The 23282-nt window shown below is 38.6% G+C and overlaps 2 protein-coding genes across 2 annotated transcripts; both read right to left on the reverse strand.

The window, feature by feature from the left end:
* Window positions 1–1494: 1494 nt before the first annotated feature.
* sdcbp (syndecan binding protein (syntenin)) lies at window positions 1495–8314 on the reverse strand. The gene is made up of 9 exons (XM_079475022.1): window positions 8131–8314; window positions 7584–7685; window positions 6667–6778; window positions 6470–6576; window positions 5445–5606; window positions 4878–5053; window positions 3699–3870; window positions 3506–3597; window positions 1495–3333 (listed from the first exon to the last, which is right to left on the reverse strand). The coding sequence occupies exons 2-9, from the start codon at window positions 7632–7634 to the stop codon at window positions 3279–3281; spliced, it is 927 nt and encodes a 308-aa protein (XP_079331148.1). The 5' UTR covers window positions 7635–7685; window positions 8131–8314; the 3' UTR covers window positions 1495–3278.
* Window positions 8315–8386: 72 nt separating this feature from the next.
* cyp7a1b (cytochrome P450, family 7, subfamily A, polypeptide 1b) lies at window positions 8387–14483 on the reverse strand. Its single transcript, XM_079459838.1, has 6 exons — window positions 14311–14483; window positions 12760–12997; window positions 11053–11645; window positions 10630–10754; window positions 9679–9857; window positions 8387–9500 (listed from the first exon to the last, which is right to left on the reverse strand). Exons 1-6 carry the CDS (start codon window positions 14388–14390, stop codon window positions 9195–9197), a joined length of 1521 nt encoding a protein of 506 aa, XP_079315964.1. The 5' UTR covers window positions 14391–14483; the 3' UTR covers window positions 8387–9194.
* Window positions 14484–23282: the final 8799 nt, after the last annotated feature.

Raw genomic sequence — 23282 nt, forward strand, 5'->3', positions numbered from 1 at the left:
TTACTTTAAAATATGAATGCTGCGTCAAATTTAAAGGGACAGTTCATCCAAAAGTGAAAAATCTGCCTTCATTTACACGCCCTCGGGTTGTTTCAAACGTGTATTTCTTTGTTCGGATGAACACAGAGAAAGATTTTTGGAAGAATGTTCGCAATTTGTAGTTCTGGGACACCATCCACTACCATAGTGAATTTTTTTGGTCGGGTTGAACACATATTGAGATATTTTGAAGAATTTAGGAAAACATTATTCCTACTATGGTGGTACTTTCTTTCAAATATCTTTCTATATATGTTCATTTGAACAAAGTAATTTATATAGGTATGAAATGACATAAGGTTGAGTAAACGATATCTTCATATATGTGTACTACCCCTTTAAATACTCAATACAATCTTGTCAAAACTTTGCAAAAGGAGCCTAGCATTCATTTGACTTGTTTTCTCTTAGATTGTTAAAAACTGACTGATGAAATCAAGGGACATGTTTTCTTATTTAAGGCAAATTGCAATGAACAAAACACAGCAGATGTTAAACCGAACATCTGTTTTCTGAAACGACTAAACTAAACTTTACATTACATTCTGCAACAGCTCATTTAATATACTGTATGTTTGACACATAGTTTCAGTTCTTCAGTCACTTATGTTCATATTTGTGTCAGGTGTATTCATCTTTAAATGATGTAGAATAGATGTTTAAATTGAAATATTCAAGAATGGTTCACTTCTGGGAATCAATCAAGTTGGACATTTAGCCTATAAACACAAGGACCAGGAAGATGGCAGCCTTTCCTCCTCTACATGTTTATGATTCTTCATTTATTCAGCCGTAAGAGTCAAAGGACCCGGTAAAAAATGCCACCAAAAGTGACATAAACATAAGGTCAAAACTAATCTTCCCTATTTTAATAGATGTCACGTTTTAGATGAAGAAACTGAAGATGAAGAACGCACTCCCAACAGCTCCAGAACATATTCTAGTGTGGTGGATTAAACAAACCTGTATAATCTAGAACTGGACACTGGACATTGATACAACGGTGTTTAGGATTATAAAGTCATTAACAATTTAAAACAAGGCTTTTTAACTAGTCTATTAAAACGTATCATTCGAATGCATGATTAAAAAAGGTAAACAACCCCAAAACAGTTTAAAAGGCATATTGTATGTCTTTACACTGTTTGCTAATATTGGCCACCCTTACAAATGTACAAAAAGCCATTTCTACACTAGAGAACCATCATTTCTCGAATCATCCCCAAGGGGGCGCAAAAGTCCCATTATTTATAGACTGACCTCCTGCTCCATCCTTTTTCAAGCCTTTCAGGACTGCTATATAAAAAATCACAATGTCAGTGGTTTCCACACTGGACTTCTTTGTCAAAACAACTATGCAAAGGATTGTGGGATGTCATAGGCATCATTTATCATTTCGCTCATGATCATAAACAGTCACAGTGGATTTTTTGGCCGAAGAAAGACAGAACGAGTGAGGTCAGTTGTGTTTCTTTATTACTTCTATACCAGTCTCTTTAGTGGCTGTTGTGTCTCCACATACATTTATCTGTTTTCTTTGGGTTTTCTTACACTCATTTTCCCTGCAGGATTGACCTGAGTGCAGGTTGCAACCACGCCACATGAAAAGAACATTAAAATCATCGCAATAATCACAATGTTTTATATCGGCTAAGAAAATGAGAGCAAAGTTAGCTCTAAATCACAGCACAAACAGATGATGTCAATAGACATGAAGTTGTAAATACATGTAGGTCTAATAAACAATATTTCTTTAAGAGAAGAAACGCCTGATATCAGATGAGCATATAACAGAAGTTTCACATCAATGTACTGCTCATTTGTGAGCCAGCGAGTTACAGTAAATACAACCGATTCTGAGAAAAGCAATCTATTGCATTGCTTACTGTGTACAAAACAAACAAATGAACAAACAGAACTGATCTCCTGCATTTTCATGTACACAACATTTTTCAGCGGTGCATAGATTTAAATGGCTTTGAAAAACTGTGTTTGTACCCGCATTATTATCATTAAAATGGTGTCAGCAAGCTATAATATTTTAATACTTATTTATGTGGGATGTTTTGAAAACAGAGGATTTCAAATGACCTTCAGGCGTTACATGTAGAGCTGGGTGGATTACTTATGAATTGTAATCCGTTTTCTGATTTTGAATTACATGACAACATTTGTAGCCAGTAATATAATCTACATATTTTTGGTAACGTATTCTGACTAGTTTTGGATTACATTTAGATTACTTTTGATTTAAATCCTATTTGATGTCACGTATATTGAAGCAGTATGATTTTGTAATATTTTCACTTACAAATAGGAAAAATATATATTACATTATTTTTCACTAACAAGAGCCTCGACATCTTTTTAAAGTACCGTAAAGACAAAATCCTAACACTGATATAACTCGCTGTTTGTGTTTACTGATAGTAACAATTAATAGTTTTCCCAAATTTCCTTAAAAATTAAATGGTGTTTGTCAGGGGTGTGACGAAATCTCGTGCCACAAGATCTCGAGAGATTAAAACGTGACGTTCTGCCATTCTATGAATAATATGTAATCATGTAATCCATAAAAAAGTAACTGTAGTATGTTTGCGAGGATTTTAAAATGTAGTTTACTCTTATTAAGAGTATTTAATTTTTGGAATCTGATTACGTAACCCAGATTACATGTAATCCGTTACTATCCAGCTCTGCATGTGGCATTTAAAGATGAAGGAGAATATTTAAAGCAACAGTACACCCAAAAAAAAACTGTCATCATAAACTTGCTCATGTCTTTCCGAACCTCAGTGATGCCGTTGAGATCTGCAAACGACAAGGAAGATTGAAGTATCGTAAAATGCATTTAGTTTTACACATTTAACAGAACAGTCCTGGAAAACAACAATGCTGTTGTACCGTATAACGTTCGATGACTTAATATACAGCAGTATATGGTACACATGGACAGTTATAATTATGCTTTTATGTTATTTTCTGTCATATCTATAAAGAAAGAAAGTTTGTTTTTCATGGATTAAAGAAAGTCAAAGGAGTTTGGAACTACATGAAGATTGAAGTTTTTTTGGGTGAACAATTTCAAGGTAAAACAGAATTTTTTCTTGTGTCCGTCTGTTGATGGTCGCTCTCACACACATGCACAAAATCACACACAAACGCAAACATCCGCAGTGCAAACGCCTCCAAACCGAGCCCTCGTGCAACAAAGCCGTACGGTTGCGATCGGAAGCACCTCACACCTCGGGGACAGCGTGATCCATTAACAACTTCACAATACTGCTGGACATCCTGCGGCGACAGCGAGAATCGAGAGGAAACAAGAAAGTAAAGCAATGTCAGATGTTAAGGACACATTTGTGAGGGGAAGTAAAGCATGAAGGAAGAAGTGTTTTGGTAAAGTGGAATGAATAGAGGCCTGACTGGCACGGGCTTTTGTCCACCCGCCGTTTATTTTCCATACCTTTTCATCATGTGTTCAAAGATAACCACCGGCATCACCGTTACCGTGACGACACCCCCGCTGGAATTAAGGATGTCGGTGATTTGGGGGTCCTAATAAAAGACGAGAAACAAAAAGAATCATTTACAGCTCACAAGTCACCTGCTTGTGTTGCACTGAGAGCACAAGCGAAAGCACACAAATAGGTTTTTACCTTCAGTCCAATGATGTTCTGACCGTTGATCTCACAGATCTGATGGTCGGTGAGGAGTCCGTTTCGTGCCGCTGAGCTGTCCTTCACTATTGAAGTGATCCTGCCTTTTTTGAAGATGAATCCCAGTTGTCCGCTCATGTCCTTGTGAAGGGTGACGGTTCTCTCTAGTGGCCTGCAAACAGGGACAGCCTTTCAATGATGGTTTCTATTTTTATTATAACACGCACATGCATCGAACTACACAAGCTCAACTTTACCTGATGTTTCTTTTGTGATATGCGTCACATTTACATAATGTTTTACAGCGTCTCTTTAGTTTTTCACTGTTCTGATGTGCGCCAACTAGCTATAACCTTTCATTCTTTGCACAACCTTACATGTTGTTTCCTTTTTTTAAAGCGGAGGTAACATGCAATATCATGCATTCTGAAAGTTTTCAGAAAGTTTTCTCGTAACAAGGGTTATTATTCCCTCATTGGTCAAATCTCCCGGAAAAGCACACCCACGTGGCAACCAACCAGCGTGAGAAAGAGCACGTCCATCAATGCAGCTTCACTCGGCTGACGGAAGTTACGTTTGTTAGTTCACTGCATTTCAGTAATAGATGTGATGGGATGTAAGGTTGGATTTGGAGATTGTTCGAAACTGATAGATGGCGCGGTCCCAGCGCTAAAAGATGTAGGACATGAACCGCACACGGTAAGTCAAACTAAGACATGCTTTTGTGTTTTGTTGGCAGTCCGTGCATAATGTAAACAACACAAACTTTATAGTGAATCAATGCGATGATGTACTGTGTGCTCTTGCTGTATTTCCGTCCCCCCTGCCTGCCTTCAGGCCCTCGTCTTTTTCCAGAAATAATCGTACGGCTGTATCTCTCTTTTCTAAATTTTATCAAACTAAATACTCTTCCAAGATACGAAGTATGCAAGTCTACTCTATAGGTACTCAAGGTTAATATGAGATTGGCAGAAACTGCTTGTCTTACCTCATGTTTAAGGATGACCATTTTTGCAGTTTAAGCATTGCAACACAATGTTTTTAGAACTAGCCAGCACACGCTCCTGTTTCTGATCCCTTCATCAATAATTCAGTCTGAAGCTTCTGACCCTCATGAATAAATCAGTAGCATGCAGCCCAGGTGCAATCATGCCCCATACATGTTGTGTTTGTGTGTACCTGTCTCGCACGGCCAGCGTGATGCGCTCTGCGTTGGCGTTCTTCAGGACCTTGTGTGCGTGATCGCTGCTCCAGCCGGCGCACGATTCGCTGTTGATCTGCAGAATCTGATCGCCGAAGCGCAATCCACCCAGCGCTGCAGCAGTGTTCGCCTGCACCAGCTGCACAAATACACCCTTAAACACAAACACACACAATGGCAAAGGTCAGATTTTGAGTTAACAGGTCAATGTTTTTGATGAAAACCACAATAACCAATAAATAAATTGTTTACAAGCATGTAAAACAACGTTCACAATTCTGTATAGACGGTTTCAGCGGCAACAACATAAACAAACGTTCAGTGGCCCAAACTTAACTTCCAGAAAACCTCCACAGAGAATCCATAACTGTTGAGTGGTTTTAAATCAATTCAATACAATTACTATACAATATAAATATAAATTAAATATAATATAAATTGTTGTATTATAACCAAACACAGACTGGACGTTAACTTCGGGCCAGTCGTGTGTCCGATGAAACCGTTGATTCTGGCTTAAAGTTTAAAGAAAATTAAAGTAATACATTGTCAATGGCTTTGAGACGGAGACCAATCTTCCCATCCATGTCTTTGCAAAGCACCACCTCCCGTACACCGGGTCGAATCTCTGCCCTCTTCACTCCCATGTCACTCCCTGTTATAGGTGCTGCCGCCCAGCTCGCCCCGGACGCCCGGACACTGAGACCCTGAAACAAAAGCACTGTTTAAAATATTTTCTCAAAGGCCAAGTACTATTTAGGTAAAATTATGCAAAAAGATTTGCCTGCGCAGTATTTGTGTACGTGACTGTAATGAGGAAGGAAGGAAGGAGGTGGGAACCGGCGAATGTAAAACAATCTTTAATTAAAATAAACTAACAATAACACGGAAGTAAAATGGCGGCAGCCAACTTAACACATGTCCGGGCCCGGTCCTCTCTCGCTGCTCGTCTTCTTAAGCTCCTGATCTCCTTCATGAGATATGCGGGACCGGTGTGCCTTCCTCACCACAGTGACATTGCAAGCATAAAATAAATTTGCATGTACAAAAAAGTTTTGTAAAAATTGTAATAAAGCTACAAGCTAAAGTTTTGCAGCATTAAAGTCTTTTTCTAAATCCACGTGTTGTGAAAATGCAACCTCATATTAACTGCAAATAAATATGATCTGTATTCTTATGACCTCCTTTTTTAAGCTGAAATACAGCCAAAAGCATTGCGAGTCTGTAAACAATGGTGTTATGAACTGCAAAACGGATTCACTGAGCAGAACTTGGCTTTGTATATGTAAAGTAAATCTGTTGCAAATGTGTAAATGTCTTGTAAATGTCAACTTTACAAAACTTTTTTGCACATCCAAATGTATTTTATGCTTGCAATGTCATGCACACTGCGCATGCAAATCTTTTTGGCATCATTTTACCTTCATACGGTAACATCACAATGTAGGCTACGGCTTACACTGGTTTAATTTCCTGGTAAGAAGTTTGGGTGAGATCTACTGTATAGCGATTTACAGTATTGGTTTCCTAATTTGATAACAAAATGAACAATCCGATAACGTAAACTCACCCCGCTGCTCTGGTCGAGGACCGGAGATGAAAAAGTCTGTAGAGCATCTGCACTGAGGTTTAAACCCATAAACTCGTTCAGCTCAGGGTACAACCTGCCTGACGTGACTAAACACACAATCACACGCGACCATACAGAATGATGTAAACCTATTATCTGCTGTGAACATACAGTAGTCACTCATGACTGATACATACCCGTCTCTTCAGTCTTTGGCTCATAGTAAGTGATGCTCAGCTCATGCTCGGTTCTGGATGATTCTGGAAGGGGCAAAGCTTTCAACGGGCTGGCGGTGGGTGTGTTGTGAGCCTACGGAAAAAACGAATTTAAATGAAAAAATAATTTGAGAATTGTTAATTGATCGTTTGAGAGACCGTTTCATTGGACGCGGACCTGACCCCCAGTTAACTTCCGGTTTGTGTGACTAATAAAAGAACTCTTTACAGTTTAATTTATGGTCATATTAATTGATATTATTATTTTACCTTATAATACATGTATTTAATAAACAATTTGTTGAATTTTGTTGTATGTTCATTTAAAGAAACCGTATAGTACATTTACATCTAGAAGTTGAGTTTGGTATCGAGGTCTAATTTCAAAATATTGGAGAGACAAGTTTAGACAAGTAACAGTTCTTCTCCTTTTCTTTTGATCGTTATCAGAAACAATCTACAGGCGCTCTATTGTTTGTGAACGTCTACCGGAAGTTCCGTTGGGGTCGCAGTGACGTTTATTTATGTTGCGCGTCTATAAGACATGCGCAGAAGGTAATTTCGACAGAATGTTTACTCTTCTTTTTTATTAAGAGCTTGACAGCAGAATAATTCAGTTCAAAATAATTTCTTTCATTCACGATTTTCAATAGTTGCAATGCAGGTTTACACTCGGCTAAATACATTTTAGAGTCAACAAACAACAGCAGATGCACAGAAAATTTTAAATAGTGAAATAGCATATATAATACTGATAGCATGCATGTATAGCCAACTGTATATTTCCGTAAAGGTTCTTTCAATATTAATTTACCCTTTCTGCTTTGAAAAAAATCTATAGCCTAAAGATAGATTAAGATCAAACTCTTTTTATGTCAAAAACCACACGTGTGACCAACCTGGATGAACTTATCCACCTTCATGTCTTCTAGAGAGGGATACAGTGACATGTTTATGATCCCGTTTCAAACACAAAAGATCGATTTTCTACAGAAACACAGCTGAAACAGAGAATAAAAACACAATTCACTTAATACATACACCCTGTACAACAAACAAATAACAGAACAAATGCTTTTTTTGTTTATAATTTGCATCACTGCAAATGCGTTTGCATCAGCAGGTGGCCCACAGATCCCACACACGGCATCACATTATTTATATAACAACAGATTATTTATATAATTGTATAATAATAAATATATTTAATGAACAAACGTAATATATATGTTGTTGACGCAAGGATGCGTTAGTAACGCACACAGATAGGAATGATGAGCGTTAACTGAGCACATTATGAGATTAAAAAGCCTAAATTAAAAACTGAATATATATATATATATATATATATATATATATATATATATATATATATATATCTTTATGGATCGCAACGATGACAATGCGTTTTCTGACGCTGGAGAGGACGGGATGACGCGCACTCACCTTGACGCTTCAACAGAGCATCCAACGACTGTGAACGCTCTTCTGTCGCGTTTAATTCCACGCTGGACAGATGCTTTTCTATTTTTCAGAGGTTTCTGTAATAATGACTGTGGTTAGTCTGCATCTGATCTCAACTGCGAGTCTCATCTGATGCGGCTGCGCGGGCGCGCTCCCGTGTGACTACAAGCGCCGTGCGCGCGCGCGATGTGCAGCAACTATTCCTTCATGCAGGATTAACATGATACACAAAGTAAAAAAAGATTTACGATAGTTTATTTCCGTATGAATGAAAAAATAATATTTGTACAAATATAAAAGGTGTGTGCTTGTTTAAAAGACCTTAAAGGAAAAGAAATAAAGAAGAAAGTTTGGCATGTGACATGCAGATTGCTTTTACTTAAACATAAAAATAACAAACAATACAAAAAATACAAAACGGTAGAAATCTAAGATTGGTCCACTTAAAGTATATAATTCGTTACCCCTCCATCCAAGTACATCCCTGCATCCATCTACTCAATCCTATCCCATTATCATTTCTAGCACAATTGTTAATACACTTATTTATTTGTCTATTTTTTGTCTGTGTGTTGTTGTCTCTGTGTACTGGAAGCTTCTGTCACAAAAAAAATTCCTTGTATACGCAAGTATACTTGACAATAAAGCTCTTTCTGATGTGTCATAATCCAGCCATGCTGTCCAAACATGTCCACATTTTTGTCTTTTACGACATGGCAAATCTTTATGAATAGGCAAACGTAACTCCTAATACAAAGAAACAAATACATGTTATGCAACGAAATACAGAAAGTGAAGAAATGAGGCCAAAAATAAACTTTTTCAAAACATCAGCCATCAATGAATGAAATGTTGTGGTAATAATTCCCATGTCTGTCTTCACTTTAAATGTGTTTTTGCACATGTTCTCTCGATCTCTCTCTGAAATGTATTTAATACCAAACATAACAGCATTGACTGATATATATATTATAAATGACTTTTTGCATAGACAATAAATGATTTTATTCATGTCATCATCAGCCAAGAACTTTAGGTGTCTCTTCTCAACCAGCAGTCTCAGTTCTTCTTCTGTATTTGAGTAGTACGTCTCGCGAGGGTGGCAGGATACCCAGACCTGCACGGGTACCATCTGGAACCAGGTCAGTATTGATGTCATCCAGTTCCACATCATAAAACCACAGGACCAATGTGAGGAATTCCTTAATCTCATTTACAGCAAAGAATCGTCCAGGACACTCGCTGACGCCAGACCCGAACGGAACCAGGAAATGCTTAAGTCGACGTCCGTTTCTGAAGAAATTACTTTTCCTTTCCCCTCGCTCATCCAGAAAGCGGTTGTATTTGAACTCCTGTCAGCCAAAGAGAAAATACACAAACTAAACATACAGACCCTGATGTCGGTTAGTCATGTGAGGTTTAGTTAAACATGCAATGCCAGAGCTGGTGTACAGTATGCATGTGTTTTTTTTTAGTATTAAATCAGAACTGAAGTACACAGTGTTTGCGTAGGATGGGAGATGGTCTTACTGTTGGGTCGGGGTAGATGTCTGGGTCCAGGTGTATGAGTTGAGGGTACAGAGCGATGAAATCCCCTTTCCTTATGGCTACGGTCTCACCCGAATCCAAAGTTAAAGTGAAGTTATCTTTGGCCACACGGATCATTATGGACGCGCTGGACAGCCGAAGGGCTTCTTCAATGATACTTTCTGAAAGAAAATCACATTATTATTGATTGTTAAAAGTGTCATGATTCTGCTGCATCATGTCATGTTTCTCTTAGTATAGTGGCAGGATCATGACAGAACCTCATGATTAATGTGGAGAGAGGCAATTTTTGTTCTTATGGCCTTCCATACTCTCTCTCCGGTCTCTTCTTTGTCCCCATCCTCTCGTTACCCTCGTTATTGATTAATGCCCTTCACCTGTTCCCCTCTTTATTTGCTCCCTTATTTAATGCCCTTGTTTCTTCTGTCTTGTGCTTGTTCATTGTGGTTGTGTGGTGAGTTCTTGTCAGTCTAGTTAGGCATGTGTAGTTTTGTAGTTAATGTTTAAAGTTGATTTTAGTCTTGTTTAAGTGTAGTTAGTCTTAGTCCTGTCATGTGATGTATCCATGTTTTGTTATGTTACCCCCACGTGGGTCTTTGTTTTATTGTTTATTAAAATATATGTTAACCCCTTGTTACCCGCTGTCTGCACCTGGGTCCTCTCTCCGTGTCTCACCACACGAGAACCATGATAAAAAGTTTAACTAGATGTATAAATCCTATTAAAATTTTAAGAAACTCAGTAAGTTCAACAATTCATTAATGTTTTGTTTGTGTATTGGTTTTATATACAGTTTGCATTCTTTGTATGTTTAGTGTCTATTATTTCTGCCTAATGATCTATTGATGCAATCAATACAGTGTTTTTACAATGCACGTTTAATGCATACAGATCATATATTTTTAGGTATTAATAAATTAATCAAAGACATACCGAGTACAGTCATAGAATCCAGCTGCTCTCTGGAGAGACAGACGGATCGGTCTGGATCATTTAACGCTTGACCTGACAGAACTCTGTGGACCTCTGAGCGAGCCGCAGCGAGAGCCTCCGCAGATCTGAAACAAACACAACAACATCAATGCACAGGGTCAAGAGCAGATACACACAACATCTGACAACAACTCCGAGAGAGTCATCACATCGGAGGGACAGATACAAACACAAAATCACACACACACACAAATACAGTTACAGTGCACAGACACACACACAAATATGCACACACACACTTTGACAAACATACAGTACACACAAACAAACACACACATATATTTACATTTCACGTACAGTATCGTTCTAGAGTTTAATAGTCTGACATGTTCTTAAGGATTAGATCATGATGTGCTAATTCACCTCAGTGTGTAGTACAGGCTCCAGAAGGCCGCCGGTAGTGTATTAGCCTGTGATGCCCACAGCATGCACACATGCGTACGTGCTTTGCCAGTCTCGTCCAAATGCATGCGGTCAAACGCGTCCATCCTCCGCTGAATCAGATCCGAGATGCAGTTCCTGCCATAAAGCTCACAATGCAGAAGTTCCTCTGCTAAAGCTTCTCTCGCTCGCCACGCCGGCATGCACAGCCCGATGGGAACACCGGCGGCCAGCGCAGGGAACGCTCGATCAAACACTAGAAAATCCTTAGCTGCTTTCTGCATGCACGTTTTTCTGCATTTCACGCCATCGGAACGAAGGAGCCCAGCATCCCTTCCGAACAGAGTGAGAAAGCCTGCCTCAAACATGATGCGGTTGGTGAAGTTCTGCAGACCCTCCTCCACCCAGACGTGCTCACGCGACAGGCCTCGTCCCAAAACTGCCTGCAGATTACCCAGCATGCTCTGCGCCAGCTCCTGCAGGGGTGGACCCTGAAGCGTTTGTCTGAAGATTGAATGAACTTCTCTATAACTCTCACTGAAAACCGGAGAGGTGAAGTCAGCGTGGCCAAAGACCTGCCATCCAGAGAGAATAGCAAGTATAATATTAAGCAGTGACTGAAAATATCAAATTCATATATTTTTTATTCTTACTGTTTTTTTCGATTGGTAAACGACAGCGGGCACAACTGGAGTCACATGTCATGTGTAAAACTCTAACTACAGTCTGCACAGAAGCAGTTCATGTGGACCAAACTCTAGTTCGTTTTTCATTGCTTGAACACAGTTTTCAAAACTCTTCACACTTATCCCACGACTTTAACCATAACCTGCACAACACTGTGGATTTACAGCACTTTGTTCAAATGTTAACACACTGCTGTCAAAACTGTGAAGCACACATTCAAAACAGAAAAGATTTCAGCCTTGTGCCTTGTATATATAGATAGAGAGAGAGAGAGAGAGAGAGAGAGAGAGAGAGAGAGGTAGAGCTCAGAAAGATTTAGAAAATGGAACAAGGAAGACGGGTTTGTGGAGGGAGAAGGGTGGCAGGGAGAGGGCGGTGCGTGGAGGAAGACACAGAAGACACAGATCTGTTATTTCAGATGAAATAAGGGCTTCATTTATAGACCCTGTCGTGAATCATGGTCTCTCATTGAGAGAGGAAGGGTTGAGGGTCTAACACAATCTGCAAAGATCCACAGTGGCATCTGTAATGCCAATTTTCCATCAAACAGGTGAGAGTTACATCCTTACAGTAACTACAGTGACTGTAAAATGTATTTTTACAACAGGACCCAAAGGCCGACCCCAACAGGAGGAAGAGTAAAAATATGACTTTGTATGAGGTCACTGAAATTGTTGAAACTGTAAAGATGAAAAGTTTGTATTTTCTGTATAGGTGAAAATCATTTCAGGATACAAATTAACAGCCGTTCTTATGTCTACAAAAGTCATTTCAAAGACATTTGCCTACACGCTGCCTGTCCAGACCTTTGACTTGAGCAATACTAGGTTATATTTGCTTTTATTGTACCCCCTACGAAAACTTCCGTGAGTTTCTCAATAATTCCCAACAAGTAACTGCTTGTTAAAACACTGGCATGTGTGCAGAGGGAATCAATAGATTACCCAGACATTAAGGATACATTGGGTTAAAGTATACCGAGATAATCATTAAATAACTTACCCGCTGTGAGAACCCCATAGCAAACTTCTGGAAGTCCAGATTTTTACTCTGCCGCACCACCAGAGAGAATGAGAAAGGGTCTGTGATAAAAGTGAAATACTTTCTGGCGATTTTACACGTGAAGACGTCGCCGTATTTCTTCCGGGCGTCTCTTATGAAACCCAAAGGGTCTTTGGCGTAATCCAGTGTGACGCCAATGAAGGGCAGACCGCTGACTAATGGAGGCTCTCCTATCCTCCTGAAAACACAAACATGATTACTACTTTTTTACAGTTTGTTTTTACATCATTTTTTTCGAGAATTCGAGGAGGCGCAGCATAGTGTCAACAGCTCAATGTACACCATAAACATAAACTTTCGCAAATCTTTATATATTTTTCTATTTGAGGAATTGTCAGTCTATTAAGCACAGTTTGATTAAAACACTTCTTATTACAAAAATGTAAATAAACAATATGAACTGCATGCACAATAATGAGCTACTTAAAACAAAAATACGCTGCAATCATTGGACGAAAGTAGACCTCTTAAACATTTTCACAACATATATTTTTGCATGAACTTCAATAAAAGGATCTACATTCTAATGCCTTCATTTAGATTTTAATTCAATATTGTTTTATACAGATTTGTTGAAAGTATATGTGCAATGAGGAAGTGTTCCCTTTAATCCCTTTAATCTTGTTTTGATTATCATGGTATATGATAAACGCATCTCTTCCGTCAACATGTCGCTGATTGATTTAACCTAATTCTTTTCCCTTTCTTTCTTCTTTTTCAAAAAAATAAAAATAAATACTAATCTCACTATTCTTAGCTTTGTGCTAGGCTTTAATGGACTAGTTTGATGCACTTATGTATTTTGTTGCCTATGTTGTTATAATTGCTTCCAATGTTTCCTCATCTGTAAGTCGCTTTGGATAAAAGCGTCTGCTAAATGACTAAATGTAAATGTAAATGTATATTTTGTCTCGTAAAAGCTCCTGTCCGCATTTGGAAGAGCTTTGGGTTAGCGCACCTCATGAACTTGAGTGTACTGTAAGCCACTTCGTAAACAAACTGATTGTAGGGTATAGAAAAGGATCCAGTCGACAATACTAAGTGAATCCAGATGAGTTACACACTGTGCCAGTTCTGTTGTTCTGAAACAGCTGGAGTCCAAGGAAACGCGTTTGAACTCAAAACGCACGTGTAACATCCACTGCGTTTTATTTCTTTTGAAAACGTCTGTACGGAATAGGCTATTCAATGCACATTATATATTGCATTAGTTCAACCGTATTTTAACATAATTCGTGACTAAATAAAACTCCTCTTGAGAAAAATATGTCTTATCTCTTATGCGTAATAGAAGCGCGCAACTCCGCACCCATTCGCTTTGTAAAGACTTAACACGTGTAACTTACATTCTATTCAGTGACACTAATTACATTAAGATTCAATCGACATTTAGATCATGTACACGTGTATACATTCGCAGTTTATTCTTTAGAGTCGTGATCTCCTAATCTTCTCCTAAAGAGAAGTTTCGCTTGTGAAAGTGAATCTCACCTTCTCCGCCAGTCTCCACACATCCACACGATAAAGAGAGACAGCACGACAGGAATAATCACGATGAGAAACGATGCCATGTCGGGTTTATCTGTCCCTTCAGCTCTATTCTTTACATGTTTTTGCGCTGCTCCCGGACCTGGCGTTGCCTTTGGACGCGCCCCCGCAGCGCTTGACTCACGCAACCAACGCGACCCAATGAACGCACGCGTTTGTAATGTAACAACTTCCTCTGGGCTTCTTTTTCTTACTACATCAAAGAGCTACAGTTTAACAGAAAAGTCTTTCCAAACATAAGACACGTCTAAATCTATTAAAATCTATTAAATACAAGTATATAGAGGGCATATAACCAATAACATATCTGTTGCTAGAAAGGTGTCTTAAAAGATTTCACAAGAGTTAGGTTTTATTAAGTAATTGACAAATATTGACAAAATTGACAAAATTCCCATTGGGTTTAGGGTAGGATTTAAAGGGATACTTTGCCCCAAAATTTAAATTCTGTCATCCTTTACTCACCCTCAGGTAGTTGCAAGCCTGTATACATTTCTTTGGTCTGTTGAACACAAAGAAAGATATTTGGAAGAATGAACGCAATTTTCGTTCTGGGACATCATCCACTACTAAAGTCACAAAAAGAAATGTCTATATTTTTTTGTTCTGTTGAACACAAAATTAGATATTTTTGAGAATTTAGGAAAACTAACAGTTCTGGTGCACCTTTGACTACCCTTTACTAAGACATTTACATTTACATTTAGTCATTTAGCAGACGCTTTTATCCAAAGCGACTTACAAAGAGTTCGGGGAGCAATAAGCGATGTCATACAAAGAGCAATAGTACAAGAGGTGCTAATACAAAGTTACTAGTTTCAACAAAAGCTAGACCCCTTTTTTTCTTCATTTGTCTGTCAAGTATTCTCCGAAGAGGTGTGTTTTAAGTAGTTTTTTGAAGGTTGTGAGAGATGTGGTTGACCGGACCGCATTGGGAAGAATGTTCCACCAGTAAGGAGCATTGAAGGAGAATGAGTGGGAAAGGGATTTAGTGCCCTTCTGAGAAGGCATTAGAAGGCGCCGCTCGTTTGCTGAACGCAGGGTTCTTGATGGGGTGTAGGAGTGTAGTAGGGTGTGAACGTATGCCGGTGCAGATCCAGTGATAGTCCTGTAGGCAAACATCAGTGACTTGAATCTGATCCAGGCTTCGACCGGTAGCCAGTGGAGAGAGATGAAGAGGGGTGTCACATGAGCCCTCTTGGGCTGGTTAAAGATGAGGCGGGCTGCTTTGTTTTGAACCAGCTGAAGTGGTTTGATAGCCTTAGCAGGAAGACCAGCAAGGAGAGGATTGCAGTTGTCCAACCTTGAGATCACCAGGGCCTGGACAAGGAGTTGTGCCACATGCTCAGTGAGGTAGGGTCTAACCTTGCGAATGTTAAATAAGCCATATCGGCATGATCGCGTTGTCTTTGCAATGTGATCATTGAAGGCCAGCTGTTCATCAAGTATGACTCCGAGGTTCCTGGCTGATTCGGAGGGAGTTATAGTGGACTTGCCAAGCTGGATGGTGAGATCGTGTTGGACCATGGAGTGTGCCGGTAGTTCTGTCTTGGCCGGGTTCAGCTGGAGGTGATGCTCTTTCATCCAAGCTGAGATGTAATCTAGGCAGGCTGTTATGCAATCTGCTACAGTGGTATCATCTGGGTGAAATGAGATGTAGATCTGGGTGTCATCAGCATAACAGTGATACGAGTAGCCAAGTGCCCGTATGATGGGTCCTAAGGATGTCATGTAGATGGAAAAAAGCAGCGGTCCAAGCACCGATCCCTGAGGGACCCCAGTGATCATATGGTGAGCAGTGGACAGCTCCATGACACCTTGAATGATCTGCCGGAGAGGTAGGATTGGAACCAGTGGAGAGGGGAGCCAGAGAATCCTAAGGATGATTGGTTTGCTAGCAGTATCTGATGATTGACCGTGTCAAACGCTGCAGATCGGTCTAGCAGAATCAGGACCGAGGATTTGGATTCCGCCTTGGCTAGCCGCAGTAATTCTGTGACCGTTAGCAGTGCAGTCTCAGTGGAAAGACCATCTGTTTCATAAACTAATACAATTCCTATTAAAACCAACACAATTTGTGATCTGTGATGGTTTCTTAGTTCAATTAAAAAGTGATATTCTTCTAGCTCAAACAGTAAAGGGTTTCATTAAAAGTCATGGGTTTGAATTCCAGTGTACTGATAAAATGTATAGCTTTGAATAAAAGTGTTTGCCAAATGTGTAAATGAAAAAGCACACACCAAATATTAATATGATATAATCATCATTTATATTTAATATGATGAACTAGACCTGTGTGAACCTGATGGGACCGGACTTCATACCACCAAAGATCGGTTGGTTTGTTGCAACTTTATTGCAAAAAAGAGCTAAGGGAAGTAAGTTTTAAGAAAATGTCTTGCCACACAGGGTTTAACAATCATCTCAAACTAGGGTGTTGGAGTTTCAAAATCAGGTTCAGATGCTAAATGTTTGTGATGACATTCATTCATTTGTAGATGTTGTGTCTAAATACTTTTCGGTGCTTCCTCTAAAACCATATGCAAGACTAATTGTTTGAAACATCTACATGTAGGCCTATGTTTCAGACTCAGTCATGTTACAGCTTCAAGAATGTAAACCTCCTCCAAATGTTGCATTTACATTATGCAGAAATGAACTAAAATCATGGTCTAAAGATCAATGCTTTTCAACAGAAAACAATTATTGGATTATTTTCAGCCACTATCTGCTGCAACCAGTCCGTTTCAAAAACATACAAAGCCACAAATAAAGAAACTCAGTCAATGCCCTACAATGCATACAAGCTGATGTTTTAAAGGGATATTTCACCCAAAAATAAATACATTCATAACATTAATTCACTCTCACATAGTTCAAAACCTGTGCTGTATATACTGTAACCCTTTTCTATGTGGAACACAAAAGAAGGTTTTCTGTGTGTTCTATTGGAAATTGTTTGAGAAAAATGATCAAAATGATAAAATATTCATTCCAAGTTTGTATTTTAAATACATTATACATTATATGTGGTGAAAGAAGACAGATTTTTCCACAACTTTTATTCCTGAGGTTTGTTTGTTGTTCAGATATTTAAAGGGATACTCCACCTTGTCTTTGTTTGGTTGAACACAAAGAGAGATATTTTGGAATAAGGTTTTCAACCAACAGTTCTGAAGCACCATTGACTGCCAAAGTATTTTTGGGTGGAGTATCCCCTCAAACAGAATTGACACAACATGCATTAAAGGCAAAGCCAAAACTGGAGTGATCTCCTTAGACAATGTCCATACAATGGAAGTCAGTGGGATCCAATGTTGTTTCAATACCTTCATTCTTCAAAATATCTTTTTGTGTGTTCTGCAGACGGAAAAGTAAAACAGGAATGACACGAGAGTGAGCAAATGATGACAGAATTTCCATTTTCACAAGTTCACAAAAGTGTGGAAGTGAATGATAGACACCACTAGATGGAGTCAGTGCCGAGTCAATGTAATGCATTCTTCTATACAGTCATGTGTTTACTAAACTGTCTCAGGTCTGTCAAATTATATATACATACATATATATACATAACGTATTAATTTCATCAACCAACCATTCAACAACCAGATCGGTGTACACACGCAGGCCTATGAAATGTCTGACTGTTTTATTATCAAAAACATTCCATAATCACCCCAATTTTATAATAAAATAAAATGAAACAGTTTGTTGCTTAGATCACTTGATGGTTGTTAGTAGTAAGAGAAAGCAGATGGCGAGTCATGCAGAACTGGACAGAACATAATATTATCCCAACAGGAGGCGATTGAAGGGTGTCAGTGCATCGGGCTTCTCTGTTTTAACTGATAATAACAACTGAGACGCGTGACGGCCGATCGCAATCCACACCAAAGACTTAACCATTAAGACCTCCACGGCACATTAACTTTACTGCACACACACAAGCAATTTAAGATTATCTGTCGGTTCCCCCTCGTGAAGAGAACACATGTGGGTTTACCCAGATTGTATCATGACCCCCCCCATCATTAAACATCTATATCGATAAGACATTCAAACTGCACAAGTAAATTGTGTGTTTGTGTGTGTACAGATAGCTCTGAACCACCCGACACTTGTACCCCTACACGAACATAACACACCTCCAAATGCTCAACATCAGCATGATTCAGGGTTGCCAGGCAACCACTTGGATTCTATCTCTCCTTCCCTTTCCTCAAAATGTCACAATTTTCAACACCACATGCTGACAAAATAATTTACCATCAACATTAATCCCAAAATCCTTCTTCCCGAGATGAAACTTCACATTTTTCATTTCAGTCTTGTGATGGATGAATTCACAAGATTTACTGTAATTAACGATATTGAAAAATCTGAGAATACAGACCTGTGCAGCTTAAATTTAATCAAGTTGACAAGAACTGGTCCTAAAATGGCCAAAAGAGATTTTAAAGCCACTGCAAATAATTAGAAAGTGCCAAAAACATGGACAGATGTGCTTCGGGTGTACTGAGATGTTGATTTGTATTTAGCTAGCCGCTGTTTTCAAATCTAATGTTTAGACCAACGCATTTCAGATTTCAGGATGTGTTAAAACAATAATAGTAAAAAAGGAAAGGTCAGTATACTGATACTGTACTTACTCTGAAACACAAAATGAAACATTAATGCAACCAAACAAAACTAGAGCGCACTGCTGTAAAAATCGATAGCAAACATGCAATGTCTCCAATATTTTGTGTAGCCAAAAAAGGGGGTCAAATTAACATTAATGGCCCTTCACTTATTCACACAGCATGACAGCAGCAATATAACCACACTCACTTCAGAAACTGCCTACAGCACACAAACATAATGCACAGACATACATATACACACACTTTTTTGTAATTTTGTGGCTTTATACACATGTGTTCCATGTGTGAAGTACTAGAAAATAAAGTGTTCACTTTCAACTTAGATCTTAAATAAATGTGATGATAGGCACTGTCCAATAGAGAGAGCCTGAATAAATGTAAACCAGACAGATTTAAAACTGAAGGATCCACAGACTTCATATGCATGTGAGAGGATTTCTTTATGGATATTTAATCAATTGCTTAAATGTTTTTTATGATTGTGTTAGATTTATAAATTTACGAATGATGGTTTAACAAAAACGATTAGTTTATTCTATGTGGGCCATATTCTGACCCATAGATATAAATAACTAGATGCCTCATTTCCATCTGTTTCTATGGGTTTCTATACTTGGGTCATCTGCCATGTTGGAACGGTGCGAGCCGGTCCATTAACACTTAAGATCAAACGGATGCTAAACTAACAGATGACAAAAACGAAAGGTTATCCCATTTTTCTGGAATTAAAATCCCCATGGCTGCACAGCAGTGTGCGGGCATTCTCAGAAACTCCACTGAGTCTGCACTGCTATCGGTCACAGAATCACTGCGGCTAGCCAAGGTGAAATCTAAATCCGCGGTCCTGATTCTGCTAGACCTATCTGCAGCATTTGACAATGTCAATCACCAGATAACTACCCTTTCATCTTTTGGAATCTCAGGTTCCCCTCTCCGCTGGTTCAAATCCTACCTCTCCGGCAGATCCTTCAGGGTGTAATGGAGAGGCTCGCTGTTCACTGCTCACCACATGATCACTGGGGTCCCTCAGGGATCGCTGCTTGGGCCGCTGCTTTTTTTCCACCTACACAACATCCTTAGGACCCATCATACGGGCACACGGCTTCTCGTATCACTATTATGCTGACGACACCCAGATCTACATCTCGTTCCACCCAGACGATACCACTGTAGCAACTCGCATAACAGCCTGCCTAGATGACATCTCAGCTTGGATGAAAGAGCATCACCTCCAGCTGAATCTGGCCAAGAGAACTACTCGGCAACTGGATCTGCACCGGCATACACCGGCAAACACCCTCCTACAATCCTACACCCCATCAACGATGCCTTTTATTGCCTTCTCATTAGGGCATTAAATTGCTTTCCCGCTCATTCTCCTTCACAACTCCTGTTGAAAAATTCTTCCTAACTCGGTCCGGTCAACCACATCTCTCACAACCTTCAAAAAACTACTTAAAATCTCTTCTGTGAATACTTGAAAAAAAATTATTTACACTAACCCTCTCTCTTTCTCTCCACAGGTAGTGGTCTGGCTTTTGTTGAAACTGTTAACTTTGTATTGCTCTTTTATGACATATCACTTATTGCTTCCTGAACTCTTTGTAAGTCACTTAAATAAAAGGGTCTGCTAAATGACTAAATGTAAGTGGCTGGAACACTTGAATGCGGCAGTGTTATATACATCTATGTTCTGATCAACTATTTAGATTATTTAAAGGCACAATATGTAACAATTTTGTTATGAAGTATCCAAAAACCACTTGCACAGTGTGATATATTTCATGCAGTTATGTACTTACATTATCCCAAATGTTCCCAAGAATGTGCAAATTAAGAGAAATTATTATTTTAAATAATGGCTGGTCCCTTGTCTCCCTTGTAATTGATGCAAATCAGTGACTTCATCCGCACCATCCTCAGTTTCCGGTTGTAGAAACTATGGCAACATGCACATATGGATTTGTTGTTTGCTCATTTGCATTTAATTTATCTATGTTTATATGCGTATGTATGCAGTTTAATTACTAGGAATGGGAACCACGGCTTTATAAAAGAAAAATACTAAATAAAACAGCAATAAGGATACTTTAATCCCCTCTCTATGGATTTCATAAATGTTGTTTTTCAAATGAATTCTCTCCTGTCACATGTGGATCAGCTTAATTAAATGTGACGGGCTTTTACAATAAACGGCTCTTTGTTTCAACCCAAGCGTGTTCGATGTGGCCTGAAATCAGGGTATAGAACCCGAAGGTGTTTATTTCACAAAATGACTGGGGTAAATCAAAATGCCATTTTTCTTTGCGACATAAAAAACCTACTGTGTTTAGTGCAAACAGGTACAGATTTTTACCACAATTAAACATTTGCCATCAAAACAGTGTAAAACACATGCATGTCAAATATCATAACATGTATTCAGTACAAACACACTAATGGTGTTTTGTGCTGTAGTGCAACAGAACTCTTGATATCAGGAGTTTGTGTAGATGGTCTGTGAAACATTTGGAGAGATTCATAAACTGTATTTACATTTGGCAGATGCTTTTATCCAAAGCTACTAACGTTGCATTATCCTATACATTTATACATAGGTATCTGCAATCCCCTGGGATTGAACCCTCAACCTTGCGTTGTTAACACAATGATTCTTACCACTGAGATACAGGATTTATCTGCAGACCTTCAGCACGCCTAACAATTGTGTCAACATTTGATAACCCTGTTGTCATTTTAAATGTGATCTTTTCTATCTTATGCAGAACACAAAAGAAGATATTAACAAAATGTTAGTAACCCCAAACCGTTGGTCTCCAAAATGACAAGAGGTTTGCGCAAATTTATTTTGAAGGTAAACTATCAACCTTGATAGCAACAAATGCAAATCAATAAAAAGAGCAAAATAAATGCATAGAAAGAGTCAAAGTACCCAGCAAATGTTTAGAGAAACAGGTGTCTCTGGTGATATTGTAGTCTACAACTGCAAAAACAACAATAGTGCTGCATACAATAGTCTACGCCCTGCAATTTTGTGCAGAGATTTCTTTGCTGCACACTTGCAAATGCAAACAGTCACATTTTGTTTCATTTTGATATGTTATTATAGTATTGGGTCTTTATGATGGAAGTCTGAGATTACTGGTTATTTCAATGTCCTCATCACAAAAAAAGAGGTTTATTCAAGTGCGCTACAGTATCAGTACCTCTTTTAAACTAAAAGTAAAAAAGTATGCTTTCTGTGTTGTGCACCAAGTTACACTATAATCTTTACATTTTATAAAGTATAAATTGGGCAAATTTAATCCCATCGAAATAATACACCTACAAGTATAGGCAACTATACCTTTAAAAGCATACAAGAACTATAGGAATACTTACTACATACTTAAATAACTAAAATAGTCTTAAACTTTATGCATACTGTACCTAATAAAAACGAATCTGATGTATACTCTGATTACAGTTAGTATTTAGTACAAAACATATTTTTGGCAAAAATCAAATATAACTTTCAAAAAATGTTGGTAAGATATTTTTCGAAAAAATTGGTAACCGAACAGCAGCAGTACCCATTCACTTCTATTGTATGGACACGAAACCAATGAAAGTCAATGGGTGCCAGTTAACAACACTCTTCACAATATCTTACGCGTGTTAGCAAAAAAAAAGAAAGTCAAACAGGTTTGAAATGACAAGAGGGTGAGTAAATGATGACAGAATTGTATATATTTGGGTGAACTATCACTTTAAAGGTTCTTTCCATCAAGAGAAAAGACTACTCTGTCTCATTTGCCAAGATGCTTCGCAACAATATCCAATTAATTTACTTGATCTGAAAGAAACTTAGGAAGTATATCAATAACGTGAACAGACAGATGTGCATGTGCACATGTCAATCACATTTTTTACAGAAAGCACAACATATATTAAAGAATACTGTAATTATCACATCTGTTCTGTAATTCTCTATCCTTTTCTCTCCAAACCATTGTGACTCAACAGCGAGTGATGAACAATTTTTCCCCATAAACAATAGACCATCCACTGAGCTTCAATGTTCTGAGATGATGCAGGTTCAACACGTGCCGTTATTCAAACACCTTCTGTGAAACAACACAAAAGAAGTCATTGTGTAAATAATAGTTCGACATCATCATGGATCTATAGCCTACTGTGTGTTTCTGTGTGAGGAAGAAGTCATCTGATCTATCATTCAACTGACTGAGAACATCAGATGTGGACAGACAAGCACAAAGCAAATGGACA

Source organism: Barbatula barbatula (genome assembly GCF_947034865.1).
Source record: "Barbatula barbatula genome assembly, chromosome: 1".
Classification (NCBI taxonomy): Eukaryota; Metazoa; Chordata; class Actinopteri; order Cypriniformes; family Nemacheilidae; genus Barbatula; species Barbatula barbatula.

Excerpts from the sequence above, each read along its gene's own strand:
- sdcbp (XM_079475022.1), bottom strand. The coding sequence starts at position 7,634 with ATGTCACTGTATCCCTCTCTAGAAGACATGAAGGTGGATAAGTTCATC. Across the intron at positions 5,607-6,469 it reads TCCTCGACCAGAGCAGCGGG|GGTCTCAGTGTCCGGGCGTC; the intron begins GTGAGTTTACGT and ends CTTTTGTTTCAG. Across the intron at positions 3,871-4,877 it reads ACGCTGGCCGTGCGAGACAG|GCCACTAGAGAGAACCGTCA; the intron begins GTACACACAAAC and ends CCCTGTTTGCAG.
- cyp7a1b (XM_079459838.1), bottom strand. The coding sequence starts at position 14,390 with ATGGCATCGTTTCTCATCGTGATTATTCCTGTCGTGCTGTCTCTCTTT. Across the intron at positions 12,998-14,310 it reads TGTGGAGACTGGCGGAGAAG|GAGGATAGGAGAGCCTCCAT; the intron begins GTGAGATTCACT and ends TTGTGTTTTCAG. Across the intron at positions 10,755-11,052 it reads AGCCTGTACTACACACTGAG|ATCTGCGGAGGCTCTCGCTG; the intron begins GTGAATTAGCAC and ends TGTTTGTTTCAG.